Here is a 22,145-nt window from a genome sequence, read left to right on the forward strand (position 1 = left end):
AAATGAGAATGAGGAGCCCTGCTGGCACTGTGGGTGAAGTGTTGGGCTTTTTACTGCAAAGGTGGTGCTTCAAACTCATCAGCTGTTGGTGGGTAAAAGATGAGGCTATCTGCTTCCCTAAAGATGTATATTCTCTGAAACCCTATGCAGGGTTGCTACGAGTCAGAACCGACTTGAAAGCATGGATCATTAACAATGTGGATGGCTTCTTTGGTGCAGTGGTTATGTCATCTGCATTTTCTTTCCCTGTTAACCCGTAGCTGTCATTTACAATCTGGACATCAGAAATGAATAGTTTCATGTGTTGCAAATAAAGTTTCACACATTAAGGATTGCTCTTAAAGGTATGCATATGTGACAATGGGGAAACAGCTCTATGTGCATATATTTAAAGGTTTAGTATTAAGGTAGCAGATGGACATTGGGCCGCTACTCAAGTACTCCCTCAACACAAGAACACTTTGTTCTATTAAAATGGCATTCATGATGCTCACCTTCCCTTCACAATCTCTGAAGACAAAGTAGGTGCATAAGAAAATGTGGCATAGAAAGCTGAGGATGCCCAGCTATCAAAACATAGAGCTCCTGGGGTCTTAAATGCTTGAAGATAAACAAGCGGCCATCTAGCTCAGAAGCAACAAAGTCCACATGGGAGAAGCACACCAGCCTATATGATTACGAGGCGCTGAAGAGATTAGGTATCAGGCCTCAGAAACAAAAAATCATTGCGAATGAGGGGGCGTGCAGCGTGGAGACCCCAAACTCATCTGTAAGCAAATGGACATCCAGTCAGGTGCAGTATAGCACTGATGTAACATACCATTTTCTTCTAGTTTTTTAAAGCTTCCTTCCCCACTACTAACATGATCCCAATTTTACCTTACAAATCCAGTGGGATGGAGCATGTACACTGGTACAGATAAGAGCTAGAAACACAGAGAATCCAGGAAGATGAACCACTCAGGACCAATAATGGGAGTAGCAATACCAGGAGGGGAAGAGGAAGGTAGGCGAGAAAGGGAAAACCTATTACAATGATTTACATATAATCCCCTTCCTGGGGGACAGACAACAGAAAAGTGGGTGAAGGGAGATACCGCACAGTGTAAGAAATGAAAAAAAAAAACAAACAAAAAACTAACAACCAGTAATAACTTATAAATTATCAAGGGTTTGTGAGGGAAGGGAGGAAGGGGAAAAATGAGCTGATACCAAGGGCTCAAGAAGAAAGAAAATGTTTTGAGACTGATGATGGCAACAAATGCACACTGTGTTTGACACAATGGATGTATATATGGATTGTGATAAGAGTTGAACAAGTCCCCAATAAAATGATTAAAAAAAAAACAAAAAAAGGGTATGCATATTTTAGTAGTTCTTAATTTTGGTATAGTTAAGTCAATCATTCTTTTCCCATTTGGTTACTTTTTAAGTCAAGTATAATAAATATTTTCCTAATTTAAAGTCAGAGAGATATTTGGTTATGTGATAAGGATGTTTATCTTGCTTAGCTTTTTCACAACTGGAAGCACAACCCACCTAGAATTGACTTTTATTTTTCTGATCTGAGATAATAGAAGCCCTGGTGGTGTAGTGGTCACATGCTGGCTGCTACCCAGAATGTCAGCTGTTCAAAACAACCAGAGGCTTCTTAGTGAAGAGATAGTAGCCAAGTTTCACACACTCCCCACCCCCATCTCTAATGTGGTTCAACTGCCCAAGTACCAGTGAACAAAAAATTTCATTTGTGGAGTGTGAACTCTGATATTAATTAATCAAGTGTTTGGTGGATTATTTTTTGAAATTGATATTCTATTACATTGCTTTCTTGTTCCATTAATGCCACACTTTCCTAATTACTGTGGCTTTAAAATAAAATTTGTTATGTGGTAGAGGAAGTCTTCCGATTTTGCTATTCAAAGGTATCTTTGGCTGTTTTTAGCCCTTTGATAAAAAAATATAAATCATACAAAGAAAATTGTTTTGGAATAATTGGGATTTCACTGCATTTATACAGATATACTTTGAAAAGACATCTTGGCATTATCTGTTTTTCATATCAATGAACATAGTATATATCTCCTCATTTATGAGGAGGTTCAAAAAGTTCATGGAAAAATTCCATTATCTTTTAAGTCCATTTTCCCATGAAGTTCTCTTGTATTTTTTATTATAGATTTTCTCTCAATTTTTTTTTAGTAATGTTTTTCTTTCTTTTTTAAAAAACATTTTATTAGGGGCTCATACAACTCTTATCACAATCCATACATATACATACATCAATTGTATAAAGCACATCTGTACATTCTTTGCCCTAATCATTTTCAAAGCATTTGCTCTCCACTTAAGCCCTTTGCATGAGGTCCTCTTTTTTCCCCCTCCCTCCCCACTTCCCCCTCCCTCATGAGTCCTTGATAATTTATAGATTGTTATTTTGTCATATCTTGCCCTATCCAGAGTCTCCCTTCACCCCCTTCTCTACTGTCCATCTCCCAGGAAGGAGGTCACATGTGGATCCTTGTAATCAGTTCCCCTTTTCCAATCCACTCACCCTCCACTCTCCCAGCATCGCCCCTCACACCCTTGGTCCTGAAGGTATCGTCCACCCTGGATTCCCTGTGCCTCCAGCTCCCATAGACACCAGTGTACAACCTCTGCCCTGCCCAGTCCTGCAAGGTAGAATTCGGATCATGGTAGTTGGGGGGAGGAAGTATCCAGGATCTGGGGGAAAGCTGTGTTCTTCATCGGTACTACCTTGCACCCTGACTGACCCACCTCCTCTCCTAAACCCCTCTATGAGGGGATCTCCATTGGCCGACACTTGGGCCTTGGGTCTCCACTCTGCACTTCCCCCTTCATTCACTAGTAATGTTTTTCTTTCTGGAAAGTTTACACATATTTCTTTGGAATTATTCTCAGATATTCATGATTCACATTGAACAACAGATCCCATTATCAAAATGATTATCTAACAGGCTCTAAAACCAGTTAGTGTAAGAGTTTGCTTTAGTAGTTAGGTGTGGAGATGAATGAATAAGGAAGGCCACGAAGAAATGATACATTTGAATTATGCTGTTGGAAAGCACCACGGACCAATGAACCTGTTTGGGAAGAAGTACAACTAGAATGCTCCTTCGAGGCGAGCATGACAAGACTTCATCTCACATACTCTGGAAAAGGACTTCATGCTTGGTAAAGGGAAGCCCAGTGAGAAAGAGGGAGACTCTAACCCACATGCACTGACAACATGGCTTCAACTACAGTTGTAAAGATGGAACAGGCAGTGTTTGATTCTGCTGTCTACTGGGTCACTGTGAGTCAGAATCGTCTTGACGGCACCTAACAACAAGAGCAACATTGTTGTTTTAGAGTCATGGTTGTCAAATTTATCTGAAGATAATTCTTCCAAGAGTAACCATGTTCAAGCAGAATATTTTTCACTAATTCAATAACCAGTTAGTCTGAAGGTGATTTGAAAGGATAATTTTGGTTTAAGGCTAAAATTTCTCCGGGCAACAGATTTAGCAGGTTCCACATTTCCCTCCGTTTAATCAGGACTCACTGACTGGAATCTTGATCAAAAGGTTCAGGCACTATCCAGTTCTGGTCTCAAGGTGAAGGAGGCAGTAATTAATGGAGGCAACTACAGCTGCTGTTGAGTTTCTGCTCCTAGTCCGTCTTCCTTGGTGCTCTAGGCAAACAGAGATGCTGGATGGCCCCTTGCTGGTGTCTAAGGTCCCAGGTATTGCTCACTGAAAAGGGGGTGGGGGTGCGGTAGAAGGTAAGAGCGTAGAACAAGAACTCTAGACCACAATGCTGGACAGGTCCAAGACCCTTCAAGGCCTTCAAACCACGTGCACTGTTCCAGTGACGTATCTGATTCTATCTAAATACTTTTTGCAGCTCTATCTTTTTTGTTGTTATAAAATTATGCCTAACAAAATATTTGCCATTTTGTCTTTTTTCCACCTGGCTTGTAACTTTGTGATATCAATTAGGCAAGTTATGTAAAAATTATATATAATTGACACCAAATTTGCTCATTGTCACAGATATAAGTGGACTGCTGCTCAGGTAATTAGTCCCTGTCTCCATTCCCCCATCCAATATTCTCTGAGCAAATACTCTTCACCCTTTATCCACCGTCTCCACTGTCAACACTTGTTATTTCCCTCCGAGAGTTCCTTAATTTGGCTTTTACCACATACTCTTTTGAAGGTTAGAAATGACAACTTCTATCACACCCAACATTTGTGACCTCTGATTCTTTGAAATCTCTTTGGATGTTGGCATCTGGCTGTTTTTGCTATATTTGCTGCATTCATTCTGAAAGAGTTCTTATTTATTTTTATCTTAATTGCCATTAATCATAGTAAAGAACATTAACTTTGAATCTCAATAAGTGGGTTTCCTTTTTCTCAATAGTAGACATGCATTAAAAATGTTACATCTCCCCGCATTCTTCATAAGCAGAGTGCAAAGGATAAAGATGAAGAGCCTCAATCAAATGAGTTGGCACAGAAGCTGCACCCAATGGGCACACAGTGACGGTGAGGAGGGTGCAGAACTGGGCGGTGCTTCATTCTGCTGTATTGACTTAATGGGAACTAACAACTTAAAATCATGACTTTAATCCAAAGTATCAATGGGCTTCAAAAAGTTTGCATATTACTTGTATCCCTCATTTTTGATGAGCTAACATAATAGAAAGCTATGCTACGCTTTTCTTTTTTTCTCCCTTTTCTTATTTTACATTTTATTAGGGGCTCATACAACTTGTGCTACGCTTTTCCTTTCCCATTTAACAGTTTTTCTGCCATCCATAAAACTTATTTTACCATGCATTTTGCTGAGAAATACATGTGTACAAGAAGTTACCGCAAGTACAATCTGTACCACAGCTTATTTCTCTAGCCTTGGTGTTAACTATTGCCTTTTAACAGTAACAGAAGTGAAACTTCCCCAAAGAGTATGGTTCTGAGTGACAGATTTTCTTACCAGCAATTACTCAAAGTATAGCTAAAGCCAACAGAAAACGGAAGATGCAAAATGACAAGTTTTGGAGAAAGAAATGGAATCCATTAGAGATGCTAGGAGTAATATGGGGGAGGTATGAGGAGAATTCTAGGACATTAAAATGAGGAAAAGGGAAAAAAGATTTTAAAAAAGTAGATTGTCTTTTTCATGATTTCATAAAGGTTCTGGGAAGTTTTTTAGAAGAATGAAAGAAGATAAAAAAGGATATAGTTTTTTCACGTTCCTTTATATGAATGCCAGTCTGGTGAGATTATAGACCAAGGACAAAGGTACTTTGTGCTTTTGAAATACAAGATAAAAATGGTGGAAATGAATGGTCAAACACAAGATGAGTCACTGTAATGAGGGCATTCTGAACTCAGCAGCCAACTGGCCTGCTTCTTTGGAAGACAAAATGTCCGTATGTCAGCTGAGAAGACACAGAGAAACCCCTGGGTTAGTTGTTGCAATGGTCTCTTTCCTGACCAGCACAACGAGCACCTCTCTCCCTATAAGGTGAGTGACACAGAACAACAGACTACAGCCCAAACACCAAATCATGGATGTGAAAATGGTAAATTTACCCTATATACCCATGTATAAGCCGAGATTTTCAGCACAGAAAAATGTGCTGAAAAACGGGTTCGGCTTATACACAGGTCAGTGGTACCCCAGCGAAGTGTAACATCTCACAGGTGATTGCCGTGAGATGTTTCTCCGCTGTTCATTCAAAGTCCCGCTGACACTGCAGGGCTTTGAATGTTTGTTTACTCACATCTAACCAATCAGAGCCGTCCTATGACGTGGACAGCTCCAATTCACAGACGCACCCGTAGTGATTCACTTACTCCAGCAGCTGAACTGCGCTCCATCTCTCCTCTCTGGTCTCTGTGTTAATTCACATCCTGTGTTTCCCACCCTAGGCTTATACTCGAGTCAGTCAGTTTTTCTGGTTTCCCAGGTAATAATTAGGTACCTCGGTTTATACTCGGATCGCCTTATATTCGAGTGTATACGGTAAATAAACTTCCCTTTTCTGAAGGAGAAGCCACTGCAAACAGAGGCTGCGAAGGAAGCCAAGGGAAGTAAGACATGTTTCAAAACAAAGGTTCATTTAGTGTTCCTACAGGAATTTCACTCTTCCTTCTCTGGGGATGGAATTAGAGGCCATCCTAGTCCATGCAGTGAAAACCCAAGATTGCTCCGATCAGGGCCCTGGAGCTGCACAGTTGAAGACACACTTCCTTTCTTTCTTATCCTTTTACCATACTTATTCAATCTGTATGCTGAGCAAATCATAAGACAAGCCGAAATATATGGAAGAAGACTTTAGCACGGGGATTGGAGGAAGTTTTTTTTTTTTTTTAATCATTTTATTGGGGGCTCATACAACTCATCCATCCATCGTGTCAAGCATATTTGTACGTTTCTTGCCATCATCATTCTCAAAACATTTGCTTTCTGCTTGAGCCCTTGGTATCAACTCCTCATTTTTTCCCCTCTCCCCCCGTTCCCTCCATGAACCCTCGACAATTTATAAATGATTATTTTTTGTCCTATCTTAAATACTGTCCGATGGAAGACATACTTTCTATCAAACAGATCTATTATAAAGTGATAATGGGTCAGTTGCACAGTTTTATCTGGGGATAAGCAGTGACAAATGGACACGACAGCTACTGTCAGAGGACAGTGTCTGTGGATGAGGACAAGCCTAGAGAGCTGGTTCATCTGCGCCAGTGGTTCTGACTTTCCTTGTCCAGGAGCATCACACGGAGAGCTACAAAAAATGATGGTCAAGCTTAAGACCAGGTCCTGACGAATTAGAATATTCAGGGTTATGGTCCATGATGAATGTGTCTTGAGAGCCCCACCCACGATTCTACCATGCTGCAATGAGAGCCAGGAGGCACTGTATTAATAAAGCAGGGTGCCAGATAACAGCAACTAGGCACTCTGGACTTGATCTGACTGCTTCTGTGTAACATAACAAAGTTGCTGATCCTTTTCCAAAGAACACTGTAAAAACAAATGCCCCCCCCCCCAAATAAATAATAAAAAGACAAATGTTCTCAAAAGGTAAAAACTTGGGAAGAAAGGTTTTATTTGCATTTCTAAACTTCCCGTTATAAAAGCACAATTTCAGTAGTAATAAAGCCAAAGGCAAGTTTCAAATTGTAATGCAAAGGTTATATGCTATTTTCTTTACGAAATACTAGACCTACATTTTGTTAACTACTCAGACCTTTATACTCATCTTCCATAATTTTCTAACAGGTTCATATGCATAAATTGAGCTTTCTATAAAATGGGAACCCCTAGGGACTATCTTTCTTCCATACCTAAATATATTCAAAATGTAAATTATTGTTAAATTGAGTCATTGACATTTAAAAAAGTAAGCCTGTCACATCCTGCAGTGTTTACTTGAATACAAAAGGGTACCTTCTCCCCCCCCCCCCGCCCCCCCCACCAAACACAAAAGAATCGTGCTGGGTGGAGCCAAGCTTTCTAAGTACCCATTTTTCCTGCTAGGTGAGCATGGAGTAACTTGCTCTGAGTTAGTACACCCAGTTGGAAGGTTTTCTTTGAGGGACAGTGAATTTTTTTGTAAAAACACTTTCGCTCAAACTTCGTTTTCTGTGATGGTGGATTTAAAGCACAGCATGCAGCTGTGACATTTTGTTTCCTGCTTGGGAAAAATGCCACAGAAACTGTTGTGATGTTGAACAAAGCTTACAAGAATAGCGCTATAGGGAAAAACTTAAGTGTACAAGTGGTGTTCTCATTTGAAAAAAGGTGGCATGTCAATTGATGACAAAACTCATTCTGGACATCAATCAACTTCCGGAATGGATGAAAAATATAGACTCATAGAGCATTTGGAGTTTGTCCCACCAGGTCAGACTGTTAATCAAGCTATCTCTTTACAGGTTCTGAAAAATTCTTTGAGTGTGTGATTAAAAAAAAGTGATTTGTGGCAGATGACTGGTTTTGCCACCACAACAATGCACCGGCTCACTCTCTTGCCCACGTACCTCACTCACCAGACCTCATCCTGTGAAAATTTTTTGTTTTTGTGAATGAAGGACATGAAAAGACAGTGATTTGATGACATAGAAGTGGTTAAGACCAAAAAAAGGGAGGTGCTGTCAGCCATCCAAACAGATGAATTTGAAAAATGTTTCCAAGAATGAGATCGCATATTTGACAAACGTATTAAATGTAATGGAGAATACTTTGAAGGTGATAAGGTTGTTTTGTAAAAAACTTAAATACATAGCTTTGAAAAAAAAATCTGCTTTTTTAGAGGGTACCCCGCCATACAACGCTATGAGGCTTAGGAGGCTGGATCAGTAGAAATGACTAAAACTCCACTAAGAATTCTTATTATGTTAATGCATCAGCTTGCGGTGAATGCAGTGTCAGGCAAAATATACATATTTGATCTTTTAAAAAAATGTAAATAATCCTGAAGAGTAAATAGAAATTTTATCAGCTGAGTGTTCTTGTGAAATGTAGATTTCAAATTTAATGAGGCTAATACATCTCCTTAAATCCAAAACAGGGAGTGTCTTTGGCATACCAGAAAAGATCAAAACTATAGATTCTCGTTTTGTAGAAAACACAAATTAGAAAAAAAGAGGGGGGCACAATAGATAAGCTATGGTTTCTTACAGCTTTCTTACTTTCCTGCTACCTAAAAAATCTGGATCAGCGCTCAGAATTTGGAAACTGAACGACTGTGAACTTGTAAAAGAGATGTTACAAGTCCTCTAACCACCAGGCAAGGTTCTGTCTGACTCACAGCCTCCCCCCACCCTCCTTCATTGTCTTTTTAAAACCTCAGATTAGTAATTCCACTGGAGATTTACACAGCAGTGACACCAGCAATAACGGAAAGCTTAGAATGAAACCACACATTGATAAATACACGGTTTCCTGTCCTTTTCTGCCTTCCTGCTTCATCCCAGGGCAAATGCTGACCCTGGGACCCCTAGGGTTGACTGTTCTAAGGAGCACACACTTTCCCGTCTTATGGGCCTGGCTATGGTTCAGGTTGAACGTTGAGCCATAAGGTGAGGGTTGTTAAGCTCTGCTCCAGGCCCAAGGGTAGCTTTACCAGACAGGCAAATCTGGTCTTAAAAAAATTTTTTTTTTACTGCATTTGGATCCCCGTTTGCTTCTCACGCTCCTTTTCAATCAGAGATGGTAGCGGGTGGAGGGCAGGTTACTGTGCCTTGCTTTATCATGCTTTGCAGATATGAGGAGGCTTTACAAAGTTTGTGGGGACAAATCCATTACCTTTTAATTCCATTTTCCCACCAACATTCGGAAGTCCTTTCTGTACTGCCTGTTTTACAAATGGAAGGTATGTGGCAATCTTGCATGGAGCCATTTTGTCCCAAAAGCCCCTGTCGTGTGCTCGCTTTGTGTCTCCGAGTCGCATAATGATAGCATACACCCTTACTAGACTGTGGTCGAGCACAGGCAAAACTCTTCCATGCACTGGGAAACACTTAAGGGCGTGGGCCCGCGGTACTGCGCTCTTCACTTTATTGCCGTGCTCGGGAGTGCATCTGCGGCGTCTCCAAGGGAAGCTGTGCACACAGTGACATGAGGAAAGAAGGCAGCAAGCGCGTACTGCCATACAATCTTCAGACACAGAATTATCACACTTCCTAGTCTATGTCCTAGGCACGCAAGTACTCACAACAGATATTACTCCCTATTTTACAAGTGAGAGATTCCAGGCACAGGGGGGCAGGGAACTTGCCGGCATGGTCCTGTGCCACCAGTGTTGCAGCCACAGTGTCAGTCAGTCCTGCTGCGGGTTTTCCTCTTTTTTTCTGACCCTTCTGTCTAACGTCTAAAATAAACCCCACCCAAACAAACAAACAAACAAACAAACAAACCCCAAACCCAAACTCTTAGACATCCAGTCTACTAGTAGAAAACTTGGAAAAAAGAAAACTTGATTATCTGAAAAATTAACTTCCTCAAACCATTTCCTGTCCTGGTAGCGGGTCAATAAGCCTCCATGATGAAAACTTGCAAGGAAAATGGCAGATGCCTAGACGTCTGAAAAAACAGCAGACGCCTGACCCACCAGTCACGTGGTTACAAACAGAGTATGGTACTATGAAGAGACAAGTGTAAGCTGGCAGAAAAGATCCATTCTGATTTACCAATTAGGATACTAAATCTGCATGGATTCAATCCTTTCATAAGCTCTTTGACAAGTTAAGGCTATATAAAAAGTATAACTAAGCCGTAGGTATTTTACATGGAAAATAATTTATACACTTCACTTAGGTGTGTGCTACTTCTCTCTCATGTGTTTATGTTGACTTATGTTAGTATTTGGTTAGGTTCAATGAGATAAGTGAAGAAGGATACAAACCAGGTCCCCCAAGCCTGCATGTGTGTAGGACGTGATCCAGGTAGGAGAGAGGAGACACAATTGAAAAAAATCTTCCCCCCAAAACAAAAACCTGTTCGTGTATTTTGATTCCACTTACGTAAAATTATGTGTAAAGAAAGTAGAAATAGAATTAAAAACTCACCGCCATCAAGTCAATGCTGACTCACAGCGACCCCTTATGGGTTTCCAAGACTGTAATCGTTTCCTGGAGCAAAATCCCAGTCTTTCTCCAGTGGAGCTGCTGGTGGTTTCAAACTGTCGACCCTGAGGATCACAGCCGGAGTAACCACTACACCACCAGGGCTCCATATAGAAATGGAAGTAGGAATTTAAAAACATAACATACCATAGGCATATTTCCTGGGCTGTTAGCAGTACCTGGTGGTACAAATTTTAAGTGACCCAGCGTGAGCTGATTAACTCTGGGCTCTAGTCTACCTCAAGGCGGGTTGGCAGGTACGTCTGGGGATATGCTTCTGAAGGGTTATAACCTTAAGAACCCTATGACGCAAAGAGGTAAGCTCAGAAGAGGACTGCATTTTATTTTATTTTTTTAATTTCAAAGAGGTTATCTTGAAAGATTTTCTCAGAGGATACAGGATGATCACAAGAGATGATGAGGCGGAAGTTTGAAGGAAAAGGAAAACTGCACTGCTGAGAAAAAAGGCCAGGAAAGCTGTGCTCAGCAGGCTTTCCCACCAGGACAAGGCGCCAGCTCATTTCTGAGGGTTTTACAAAGAGCTGTCCTGAGGAGTTCCTTGGAAGCACAACCCCACCCACCCTATAACCCTAGTCGCCTTCACCTCTAGACTTCTGTTTGATTCCCCCAAACTCAAAGGGCATTCGAAAGGAACATGATTTGAGTTTTTCCAGGTGCATTATAAATCAAGGATGGTAGAATGCATTGGGTTTGGGTGAGAGAAATGGACTCAACAGAAGCGCACAAGCCTAGATGGCGGATATGCTGAGGCACAGGGGTGTCACATTTTGATACGTTTGCTTCAGAAAGGCTTTCATGACTTTGTGGTCAACAACTTACCCAGGTGTGTACATGTGTGCGTGTGGGTAAGGGCAGGAGGCGGCGTGACAAATGCCCAGTGCTGTGCTGACGGTGTATATTTAGAATGCCTTTCACATGTTTCTATGACAGGTAGTCCTTGGATCCCGAGTTCTAGTTCTGTTCTTACTGCTGTCTTTCAGGAGAAGATCAAGCAAACAAACTAATTCACTGCCGACTCATAGCAACTCTTTAGGACAAGGTAGAACTGCCTCTGTGAGATTCTAAAACCTTAACTCTTTACTAGAGTAGAAAGCCCTGTCTTTCTTTTGTGGTGTAGCTGGTGGGTTTGAACTGCTGACCTTGTGATTAGTTAGGCCAACCTGTAACTGCCATGCCATCAGAGATCCTGTAGAAGTTTTATGTATTTGGAACAGTTAGATAGCTTGTAACTAATGCTGCTTAGTCAAATATCTACTTTAATGTATAGTAAACAGGGTAACTTTTGACACCTAAAAACATTAAAGAAACATTCCCAGGTATACCCAAACACCTATAAAATAACAAAGTAATAATAATACTATTTTGATGTGCATCACAGAGTAGTATCCGTATGCTATTGTGAACCATTGTATGTTGTAGGTGCTGATGACTTTGGGGTCACCAGGAGTCCAGCAATGGGCTTCTGTTTGGCTGCTTCATCTCCTCTGCCAGTTGGTGGCTAGGATCTGGTCACTCTTGTGTCTAGGCTCTCCATCCCTGCTGCCCCAGGCTCAGGTGGCATGGTGTGGGGTTGGCACGTGGCTGAGGGAAGACTAGGTTGGGGCTCAGGCTGGCCCGGGTCCAGGGTCTTCGCGCTGTGGCTGATCACAGACAGTGCTGCAGTGGCACCTGGCCGGGTGGAGCACAGTAAAGCTGGCTTTGCGCCTGCAGCCTCTTGGCCAGTGCAGGAGATCCCGGCCCAGCCCCAGACAGAGCCTGTGTTGACTCTAGGGCAGTATTGAAGGTGGCCAGTCCACCCCATGCATGCTGCCTGCTATTCCCGCCTTGGCCCAAAGGGCTGAAGGTCTGGCGGGTTGGAGGTATGCCTGCGGGCCGCTACAGGGTGAATGTGAGGAGAAGCAGGCTGTCACTGCCTCTTTCTGTACTTGACCTCTGAGCTTGTGTTCAAAGAAAGACATATGGTAGTTGGTTTGTAACCACAGGTGAACTTCATAACCAGGAGACTGCCTGTAATTCACAGGTTTCGACAAGCACCTTTTATTTCGCAATTCAAGATAAGTTAACAACAAGCCCTCCCCTCCATCAACACTATACAGAGGTTACAAAAGCAAAACAAAGGCTAATAATACAGTCCATAAACGATAATATATGCATATACAAATACCTCTGTGAAAAGGCTTAAGAAAGCATGAAAACTGAATGAAGAAAGTCGTATGTGCAAGCTGGCCTTTGCCTTTAAAGAAGTGTGTTCACTAGTAGAAATCTATCAAGGTCCGATTGAAAGCCACGCTCTGTTCCAGGTGCCTGAGGATAGTTCTGAACTTCATGTAAATAGACCAAGATATGGAGGATAAAGTGTAATTGATGTATGGGAAAACACCCAGATTTAGGAGTGACTTTTAAGTATTAGCCTTCAGGTGACCATTCAGTGATCTGATTAACAACAAGCACCACTGATTGATCTTTACGTGGTGATACCTAGTGCATGTGAAAGATTGTGACCTGGTTATGAAATATTGTCCAGAGCACAGGAAGGGCGACAGATCAACAACATAACAAATGGGAGTTAATGCCACTGAACTGTCCATGTGGAAAAGGTCGAAATGGTAAATATTCATTTAACACATGCACAGTACTCTGCAGACCAGAAATAAAGATGTTGCTGTGGTAAAGCGACACCAAACGAGCGGGTGGAAATATGCAAACAGGTATGTGAAACGCTATGAGAGGGTCCAACTGGTTAGTTTTGAAGTTCCTGTGGGTATGGGAGAACCATCTCAGAAGCAGAGGAATAGAGACTTGATGGCTTCCGAGAAGGAACTGCCACAAGCAGAGGCACAAAGACTGAGAGGCAGAGTAGACAGGGCAGGCCTCCGAGTCCATGCCTGGCTGAGAAGAGATGTTGCTATAGTCTAGACAAACGACTACTCTCTGTAATGTTTTCTGGTCCTAACTTGTGGTAATCTATTCACTTCCCTAATGAACCCCAATAATCTTGAATCCTGTGTAGCTATTGTAGTGGATTAACAAACCTAGCAGAGAAACTGAGTGCCGGGAAAGTAGTGTCGTGGGATGAACAGGGTGAAGGCAGCTGGGTGGGGGAGGCAAGCCTGGCTGTATGACAATCAGCCTTGGTCGGCCGTGAGATTGAGTTCTCCTCCCCCTGTGAAGCCTGAAGAGGCCAGCTATGCCCCCCACACCATTTCTGCAAATGCCTGCCATAAATTACAAATGCTTTTCCATCTGAAGAGAACCTCAATTAATTTTATGATGGACTTGAATTAATACCAAATAAATAATCTGAAGATACGAGGATACAAGTATGACCGGAGACACTCTCCCCTCACACGGCTCATCAGTCACTTTCGTTAACTCCAGACTGGAGTGTGCCCGGCCCCTTCATCCTCCCAGGCCTAGCTCCTCAGAAACCAAGCAGGCACTCAAGAGGCTTTTGTTTTAAGGCATTAACAAATAGGAGGGGGCTTCAAAGGTGTGTGGAAAAACAGAATTAAAGGAGAATAAATCGTTCCGTGTACATTTTGGAGCCCCTTTGTATAACAAACGTAGGAAAGTTTCAAGGCCCGAGCCATTTTATACAAGTTCTTGTAGGCTTGATCTCTTCCCTTAGCTTCTTCCCAGCACACAGGCCTGTAGAAGCACTGGTGTCTTTGGTCTTAAGTGAGTCACCAGATTTGCCATCGAGTCGATGCCGACTCACAATGACCCTGTAGGACAGGGTAGAACTGCTCCCGTGAATTTCCAAGACTGCAATTCTTTAGGGGGTGAGATAGTTTGTTGTGCCAGCCTGGCCGATAAACACGCGTGGGATTAATTAATTGAAGGGCGGAGAGATAAATGGCTCGGTGAGCCTCGTCTTTATTGTCTCTTGCTCTTTAATTATCGGACCAGTGTGCGGCTGCCTTGCTTGATCTGTGTCTCAATTTAAAGGGCACACTACCGGTGGGATGCCTAGCCTGTGGACTGTGTCACTGTAAGTTGAGGTCCCTTTAAGACCACATGCTTGGAATTTACATCTCCGGAGCTGAGGACTGACAGTTGGCGACCTGCCTGGCTGTTTGCTGCCTGTGCTGGGATAGCCTAGCTCTCTCTCTCTACAGAGGACTACCTGGTGGCCCTCAAGACTTGAAGACTGCTAGTGTCTCACAACTTTCTCAGGGGAGTGAGTCGCACTGAGCCATTTGTACTGCTTTATAATTTAACTGTTCATTTTCTTGTATTATATATCAATCTGTTTATACTTTAACTGTTTATTTCTTGTGTTATATATCTATCTTTATATATATATATATATATATATATATATATATATATATATATATATATATATATACACACACACACACACACACACACACACACACACACACACAAAATTATCAGCATCCTGGTTTTATCTCTCTAGAGAACTCTGTCCAACACAGGGGGGTAGATAGCCCGCCTTTCTCCCATGGAGCAGCTGGTGGTTTCTAACTGCCTACCTGGCAGTTAGTAGCCTGATGCATAACCACTACGCCACCAGGGCTCCCGTGACCAGATTAAGTGACACCCATTTCTCTCAGTCTCTTCCCTACACAGAAATTTGCTCTGTAACGACAAATTACTTTGGTAATTTTCTCAAAGGTAAACAAAAAAAAATTAGATTTGGGCTTGAAAAGCACATAATTTGGCAATTTCCACTCTTTCCACTTTATCTGCTTTTACACAGAATCCTGCCTCTAATTGCAAGACAGAACTTAAGCTGGCTTCACAGACTCCACACATAAATTAGACAAAGAGGCTCAGATTGAGAATGTTTTCTCCTGAATTATCCAATTTAAATTGCACACAATGAATGGGGAATTTAACCAAGGAACGCTGTCTATTTTCATGGTGCAATCATTCTATCTTCTAAGAGCTAGGCTTCCATATAACATGAAACGCCAGAGCTGCCTGGACATTTACAACCAATGTGTCATTAAAAAAGCCTTACCCGTAGAGCCGGAGGAGAAGAGAATTAAGTGCATTGGGTGGGCAGTGAGGAAGAAGGTGGCAGTGCTGACAACCAATGAAATGAGAGCCAAGTCCCCAAGTACTACAGCGAATTTCAATCGAGTGAGTCAATCCTTTCTCCATTCAACAAATGTCATCTATAACCTGTAATAGTTCCCATCTATAATGGTGACAACAACCTCTTACCAGCAAATTATAATGTAGGTTCCCATTCTTTAGCATAAATGAAAGGTTTTGCAATACATTCTGAACAACCTGGCTGAGAGTTACCCGATTACATCACAGATGGCTTGTTTTTATAATTAAACACATTAGGCCTGTCAGCGAAGCACCTGCTCTTTCTTCCATGTTGAAATAGCTATTTGGATAGTTTTCTGACTTGTTTAAGAAAGAGCTACTGCCATGTGCTTCCCTTGCATGCTTTCTTCTCCAGAGCCTGAAATCAGTTTAGCAAAGCATTCTCGATACCAAGGTTAGACACAGAAAATATCTTCTCCCCATACGACTACGAGAACCTTAGATCTTCTCAATAAACGAATGCTCTCTATTTTCAAGCCTGTGGCCACACATCATCCCATTGGGGCTAGTAAAAGGAGATGGGCCCAACCATTTAGGCACGTGAGAGAACACTGAATCCTGCCTTAGTTTGCTATGGAGTGCTTTACTTATGCTAATTTTGTTAAAAGAAGTATTATAGAAATAGACAGTGTCATGATTTTTCTGTTCCACATTACGAGAGTGATCGTCAATTTTAAAATTAGCAACAGACCATCATCCTGGTAAACAATGAGCCGCTAAGAGGACTAGGTGTCTCACTCCTACTCACCTTAAATTATTTTGTTGACCAGGTGGAATGACGCTATAGTACACTGGCATTCCTGTGGCGGGCACAGATCCTTGATTAGACTGGCTAGGGAACACAACAGGCTGTTGATAAGTCTGATGGGCAATTCCTTGAGAATCTTGAGGCAGTGAAACCTAAAATTTGAAAATTTAAAGGGAAAATGTTCTTCAAAACCTTGCATATGTTACCGTCCCCAGTCTCCATATACTTTAAAAGTTTGAGCAGTTAGGAATAAACTGTAAGTGCCAAGAGGCTTCCCTGATGGGTCAGTCAAGGCACCACCACTTACTTCTCTGTTCCCTTGAGCCAGCGATTGTGTGACGAGAACTTAGCAAACAGCTAGGTGGACGCGAGCATAAAAACAAAACAAAACAGTACGAACTGTGTCTTCGGTCACTAGAAGAGCTGTTTTTAAAAAAAAACGGTTTCCCAATACGGACGATTAGTTGCCCTGGGAAGAGTAGTGCCGTTTCCCTCAGGTTGCGCTACATACCACTCACCTACCGGGAAGGTAGGGTGGTACAACAGGTATGAAGAGCTCCAGCACTGTCATGTGACACCAAGAAAACCACTGAACTAGCCTGAGCTCCCTCCAGTTCTTATCTGGGAAAAAAAAAAAAACCCACAATGGAACGCCATCTCTCACTGGGGAGGTTTTATCTCCATTAAGAGAAAAAAGATGGTAAAGGATCTAGCTCAGACATGCCCTACAAGCAATCACAGGGCCATCGTGGGCTCAAGTCTGTATTTCAGTTCCTAGTTCTTAATACTTCCTAAAACCGCAACCACAGAGGCATAATGGGTTCTTTAGATTTACAAATGTGATGACATGATTGAGCTGGAGTCCAAGGGTTTGGGTGTAGAAAGATCATGTAAAAGCTTCAGAGTCAGGACAATGAAAACGTTAGTAAAAATAGCAGTAAGAGTAGTGGTAATAGTGATGATAATGAAACTTATTACCATCACCGAGAGCACTTACTACTATAAATCAGGTTGTAAGGACTTAAAGTGCAGCATTTGATCCTTACCCGTGTTTAATACAGGGGAAAACTGAAGCTAAGTAACTTGTCTAAAGACGTCCTCATGAGTCTGAATCAACTCCGGGGCAGTGGGCGTGGTGTTTCAGGTTTAGCTTCAGGGCCCCATAGCTATTCTTGCCGCCTGGCTCTGTGATTTGTATGTTAACGATGAATCTGTAAGTCTTGTGTATGACATGTTTCTCAAATGCAAATGCAACCAGAACTTTTCAAATACATAGGATGTTTTCAATTAATTTTCCTCTGCCTAAATTATTTTAATACTGGCCAGACTAATCTAATTCTATAGAGTACAACATATTCCATTCCTTTTGTCTATGAAGCTGTGCTACAGTCTGAGCTTATTTCTGGTTCTATGTAAGATATTGGAGAAATGACAAAGTCCAATTCTGGTTAAAAATAGTTAACTAGTGACAAAGGAAAAAACAAACAAAAAACTCTGAGAACCACAGCAAAGAAAGAGGGGACGTGGCTCGAGAATGCAGAGCCACAAAATATATTCTAATAAGTACTGATGACTTTTCTGGATACTTTTTGAATAACAGTTTTCACCACCAAGCTTGTCTCTCAAATATAATAGGGAGTAGAGAGCAGTCTTTCATTCAGTGTTGGTCAAAGAAGGGGTTCCCAGTCATTTATCCAATGTGAAAATGACTTTACAGACCAAGATAAAAATACTTCACAAGCTGTAAATTTAAAAAATACAATGCTATAGAAATTATAACAACTATCTTCACACAGAAATAAGTTAAAAATCTACCTCCATTTATTAAAAGTACACCAATGATGCTCTAATTTATTTCAAAATCACGTGTTTTTTTTTCCTCTTTTTTTTTTTCTATTTAACCCTAACCCTAACCCTAACCCTACGTGTTTTTTTTCCCTCTCACTAGACTGAGTTCCTAAAGAGCCAAGGCAGATTCTTTTTATCTGAATCTTCAGCATCTAGCAAGGTGTTCTGGGTATCCGATAAAGTGTCATGATCAGGATGTGTAAGAAGGCAATGTTTCTGACTTGGCATTGATCTATCTAATGTCTAGCTGTGAGGGAAACAAAGGGCAAAGTCTGCCTAGGTTTGTGCAGAGAGAGAAAGAAGTGAAAAGCAGCAACGAATGTATGAGGGCGCTTTACTCAACTGATGTGTATGTATGGATTGTGATAAGAGTTGTATTAGCCCCAATAAAATGATTTATTTAAAAAAAAAAAAGAAGTGAAAAGCACAGGGGATCTGAAAAAAAAAACAACCAACTTTCATGGGCTACAACCCCCCCCCATTCCCTTAGCTGTTCATTATTTTCAATGGGCTTCAGAACTTGGCATACTCTTGGTGCCCAGGAAGCCTTGATCATCCTACATTTTACACTTACATTTTTGGAATTATATGGAATCTGCTTGCACCTTTGTTCACATCTTTTGTTCTCCCATAAATGTCAACTATTTTTTGCTCAAAACTTTCTTTTAAGAGGTAAAGGTTTAAAAAAAAAAGAGGTAAAAGTTTATAAGGTCCCAGAAGACTGTCTTTGGTCCTTCCTTTTTTTAGTATATGTGCTGCCGAAGCGAGCACTGGTCCTTCCTTACTGTTCATTGCTTTATTTCATGGCGCCCGCAGGTACTGGCCTATATATTCTCAATTCGCTTGCCTGTGTCTATTAGATAAAACATGTACATTTTATCTCCTCAACTAGATTTTTTTTCCTTGTTGAGATGAATACAAAGTGTTTTTAGACTTCCTGCTTTGAGACTCAGCAATGGAAAATGGCAAGACTAACTAAACAAGCCTATACTGAAAGTTGTTGCATAAAGATGAAGTTAAAACAAATTTCTGAAAATGTGGCTGACTCATTATTGTATCACACTATTATTGTATCACACTAATATTTAAGGCATTCCTGCTATCGAACTATAAATTAAAATCCATGGCATTTTAAGTAGATGGAGTTGAGGTAAAGGGGTAAAAAATCAGTTCCAGCATGGAACAATTTTCCTTATGTTATTTATACCCACTGATTTATGATCTATATTAGATCTTACTATTGCAAATACCCATCCCCACATCTATTTTCTGATCTTACCCTGCCAAAGGAGAGGCACTAGCTTATATACCTATTTAGGGGAAAACAGACAAATGTCAGATGAAATTTACCTGTCAACATCAATGTAGTTCTGGTCTTTTCACTAAATATTAATAACACAGATGGATAAAGCAACAAATAAGGATCAAATGAAATTTTGACTAACAAAACTCTAAAGATGGTAAGGTTGCATATTATAGAAGAAACGTCTGTGTATGAAAAAGAGAAAAGATGTGTTATGGGTACGTACACATCCATTAACTTAAAGCACTTCTACCCAGAGTGAGCAAGAACCACCACCTACCTGATAGGATGGCACTGAAGGATAAGGAATGACCACTCCTTGAATCTGATTTCCAACGTTGTTGGGTTGGCTACTAACTAGACTCTGACTTTGGGGTTGCTGAACTCCAACTATCCCTTGATAGTTTTGCTGCTGGTTGGGTATAACTTGATAACCTGCAATGGAACAATGCATTAAATATCTTCAATTTATTTTGGTTTATAGATATATACACACTTCCCCCTTATAATACCTTTAAGCAAAATCTGTGTGCAAAGAGAAATACTTATATTTCTACAGCTGAGGAAATTTATAAGGACACAGACTTGGTTTATACCAGGGCTTCAAACTGGTTTGAATTGTCTGGGTCATGGCCAACACAGTGAAACAGGATTACAACAGACTTGTAAAATGTGACTACAACAGTAGAATGACTGTCATAATCCCTGGGATGGGAAACTTGGAAGAGGTGTAGTGAGTCCTTTTAGGAGACTGGCGTGTGAGACTGGATTATTTCCAGAACTGTGCAGACTGATTCATAGTCAAAGTGGCATGGTCTGCAGGCCAGTCATTGAGTAGCAACCCAATCCAAGGCTTGTGCTACCCTTCTTTTCTTTTCTTTCTTTCATCCTTTTTGTTTCCTAAGAAGGGGAGTACGTTTCTCACAGGTTCAGACTCATAATCTCCCCCATATTGGCTGTTGTTCCGGGTCATCCGTATTTTACAAATCCAGGCCTGTTTTGGTTTCACTTTATTGGTCATGACTGGAGTGGGAAGAGCTGGTCTGAGGCCTGCTTTGTACAGAGTAGTTAGTTCCGAATGTGTCGTGTAGTCTGTGGTGTCGTGTAGTCTGAGTCGCTTCTTGGGATCAGGGTCCGCCCCATTACCAGCAGAGCGCAGGGCCCAGGGAAATGTAGGGTCTGCGCTAAGTTTACTTCACAGATTTGTAAAGAGACTAAGTAAAGGGTCCAAAATCACAAATCAAACACCTTTCAGGGACAACCATCTGCAAGCTAAAAGCATTCCTAGTCATTTAAGCAGTAAGCTAAGAGTCTAATTTTACTTTTATTAAGCAAATGTATCACAGTTTAAGTAAAAGTCTACAACAATAAGCCTTCAGTTCCCATTGCCATTGAGTTGACTTAGCGTAAAGCTGCCCGTGTGGTTCCCAAGGCTGTCAACATTTACAGAAGCAGACATGTCTTTCTCCAGTGGAGAGGCTGGTGGGCTTGAACGGATGACCTTCTGGCTACTAGCAGTCCAGCGCTTAGCTATAGCCCCACCAGGACTCCTTGAGCTGTGAGTAGTGAATGCAAATTGCATTTTGCTTCCAGATCCTTAAAGGATTCATTTAGGTAAAACAATCAGTTCAAGATTCATGCAAATTATAAGAAGTTACCACAAATCCTTTTTTTCCTAGCCCCCAAATACTTTTATTTGGGGCTCGGCTCTTACATCTCTTATAACAATCCATACATTCATCCAGTGTCAAGCACATTTGCACATATTCTGCCATCATCATTTTCAAAGCGTTCTCTTCCCACTTGAGCCCCTGATATCAGCTCCCCATTTCTTCCCCCTTCTTCCCTCAAGAACCCTTGATAAGTTATATAATATTATTATTTCCATATCTCACATTGTCTTCCATTGTCCACAAATTCTTAAAAAACATCACCACCACCACCACAAACCTCCAAGTGAAAAAAAGTAACTTCATATGGTATTTAAAAAGGTGTTGCAAAGATGAACTGAGCTTATAGCACATATTTCAATGACTAAAGGTCGGTGAAATGATTTCTGTGGAAAGGGGGAAGCGATTACAAGGATCTACATGTGACCTCCTCCCTGGGGGATGGACAACAGAAAAGTGGGTGAAGGGAGACGTCGGATGGGGCAAGATACGACAAAATAATAATTTATAAATTATCAAGGGCTCATGAGGGAGAGGGGAGCGGGGAGGAAGGGGGAAAAACGAGGAGCTGATGCCAGGGGCTTAAGTGGAGAGCAAATGTTTTGAGAATGATGAGGGCAATGAATGTACAAATGTGCTTTACACAATTGATGTGTGTATGGACTATAATAAGAGTTGTAGGAGCCCCTAGTAAAAGGATATAAATAAGTAGTAAATAAATGAAACGAACAACAAAAAGATCATAGATAATGCTCTACTTAGAAATGGCGTCCTTGAGTGGTGCCAATGGTGAAGTGCTCCATTACTACCTGAGAGATCTGGGGTTT

General features: G+C 41.3%; 1 protein-coding gene across 10 annotated transcripts in view; it reads right to left on the bottom strand.

Annotated features, from left to right (window-relative positions):
• The window catches only part of R3HDM1 (R3H domain containing 1), a 197,251-nt gene that overhangs the window by 23,134 nt on the left and 151,972 nt on the right, over positions 1-22,145 (bottom strand). For all 10 annotated transcript variants that reach the window (XM_075530052.1, XM_075530050.1, XM_075530051.1 and 7 more), the window contains 2 exons: positions 19,929-20,083; positions 16,498-16,649 (listed from right to left, as the gene is read on the bottom strand). In XM_075530052.1, the coding sequence (XP_075386167.1) occupies positions 16,498-16,649; positions 19,929-20,083 (307 nt within the window). The remainder of the gene's footprint in view (positions 1-16,497; positions 16,650-19,928; positions 20,084-22,145) is intronic.

This window comes from Tenrec ecaudatus, chromosome 13 (genome assembly GCF_050624435.1).
Source record: "Tenrec ecaudatus isolate mTenEca1 chromosome 13, mTenEca1.hap1, whole genome shotgun sequence".
Taxonomy (NCBI): domain Eukaryota; kingdom Metazoa; phylum Chordata; class Mammalia; order Afrosoricida; family Tenrecidae; genus Tenrec; species Tenrec ecaudatus.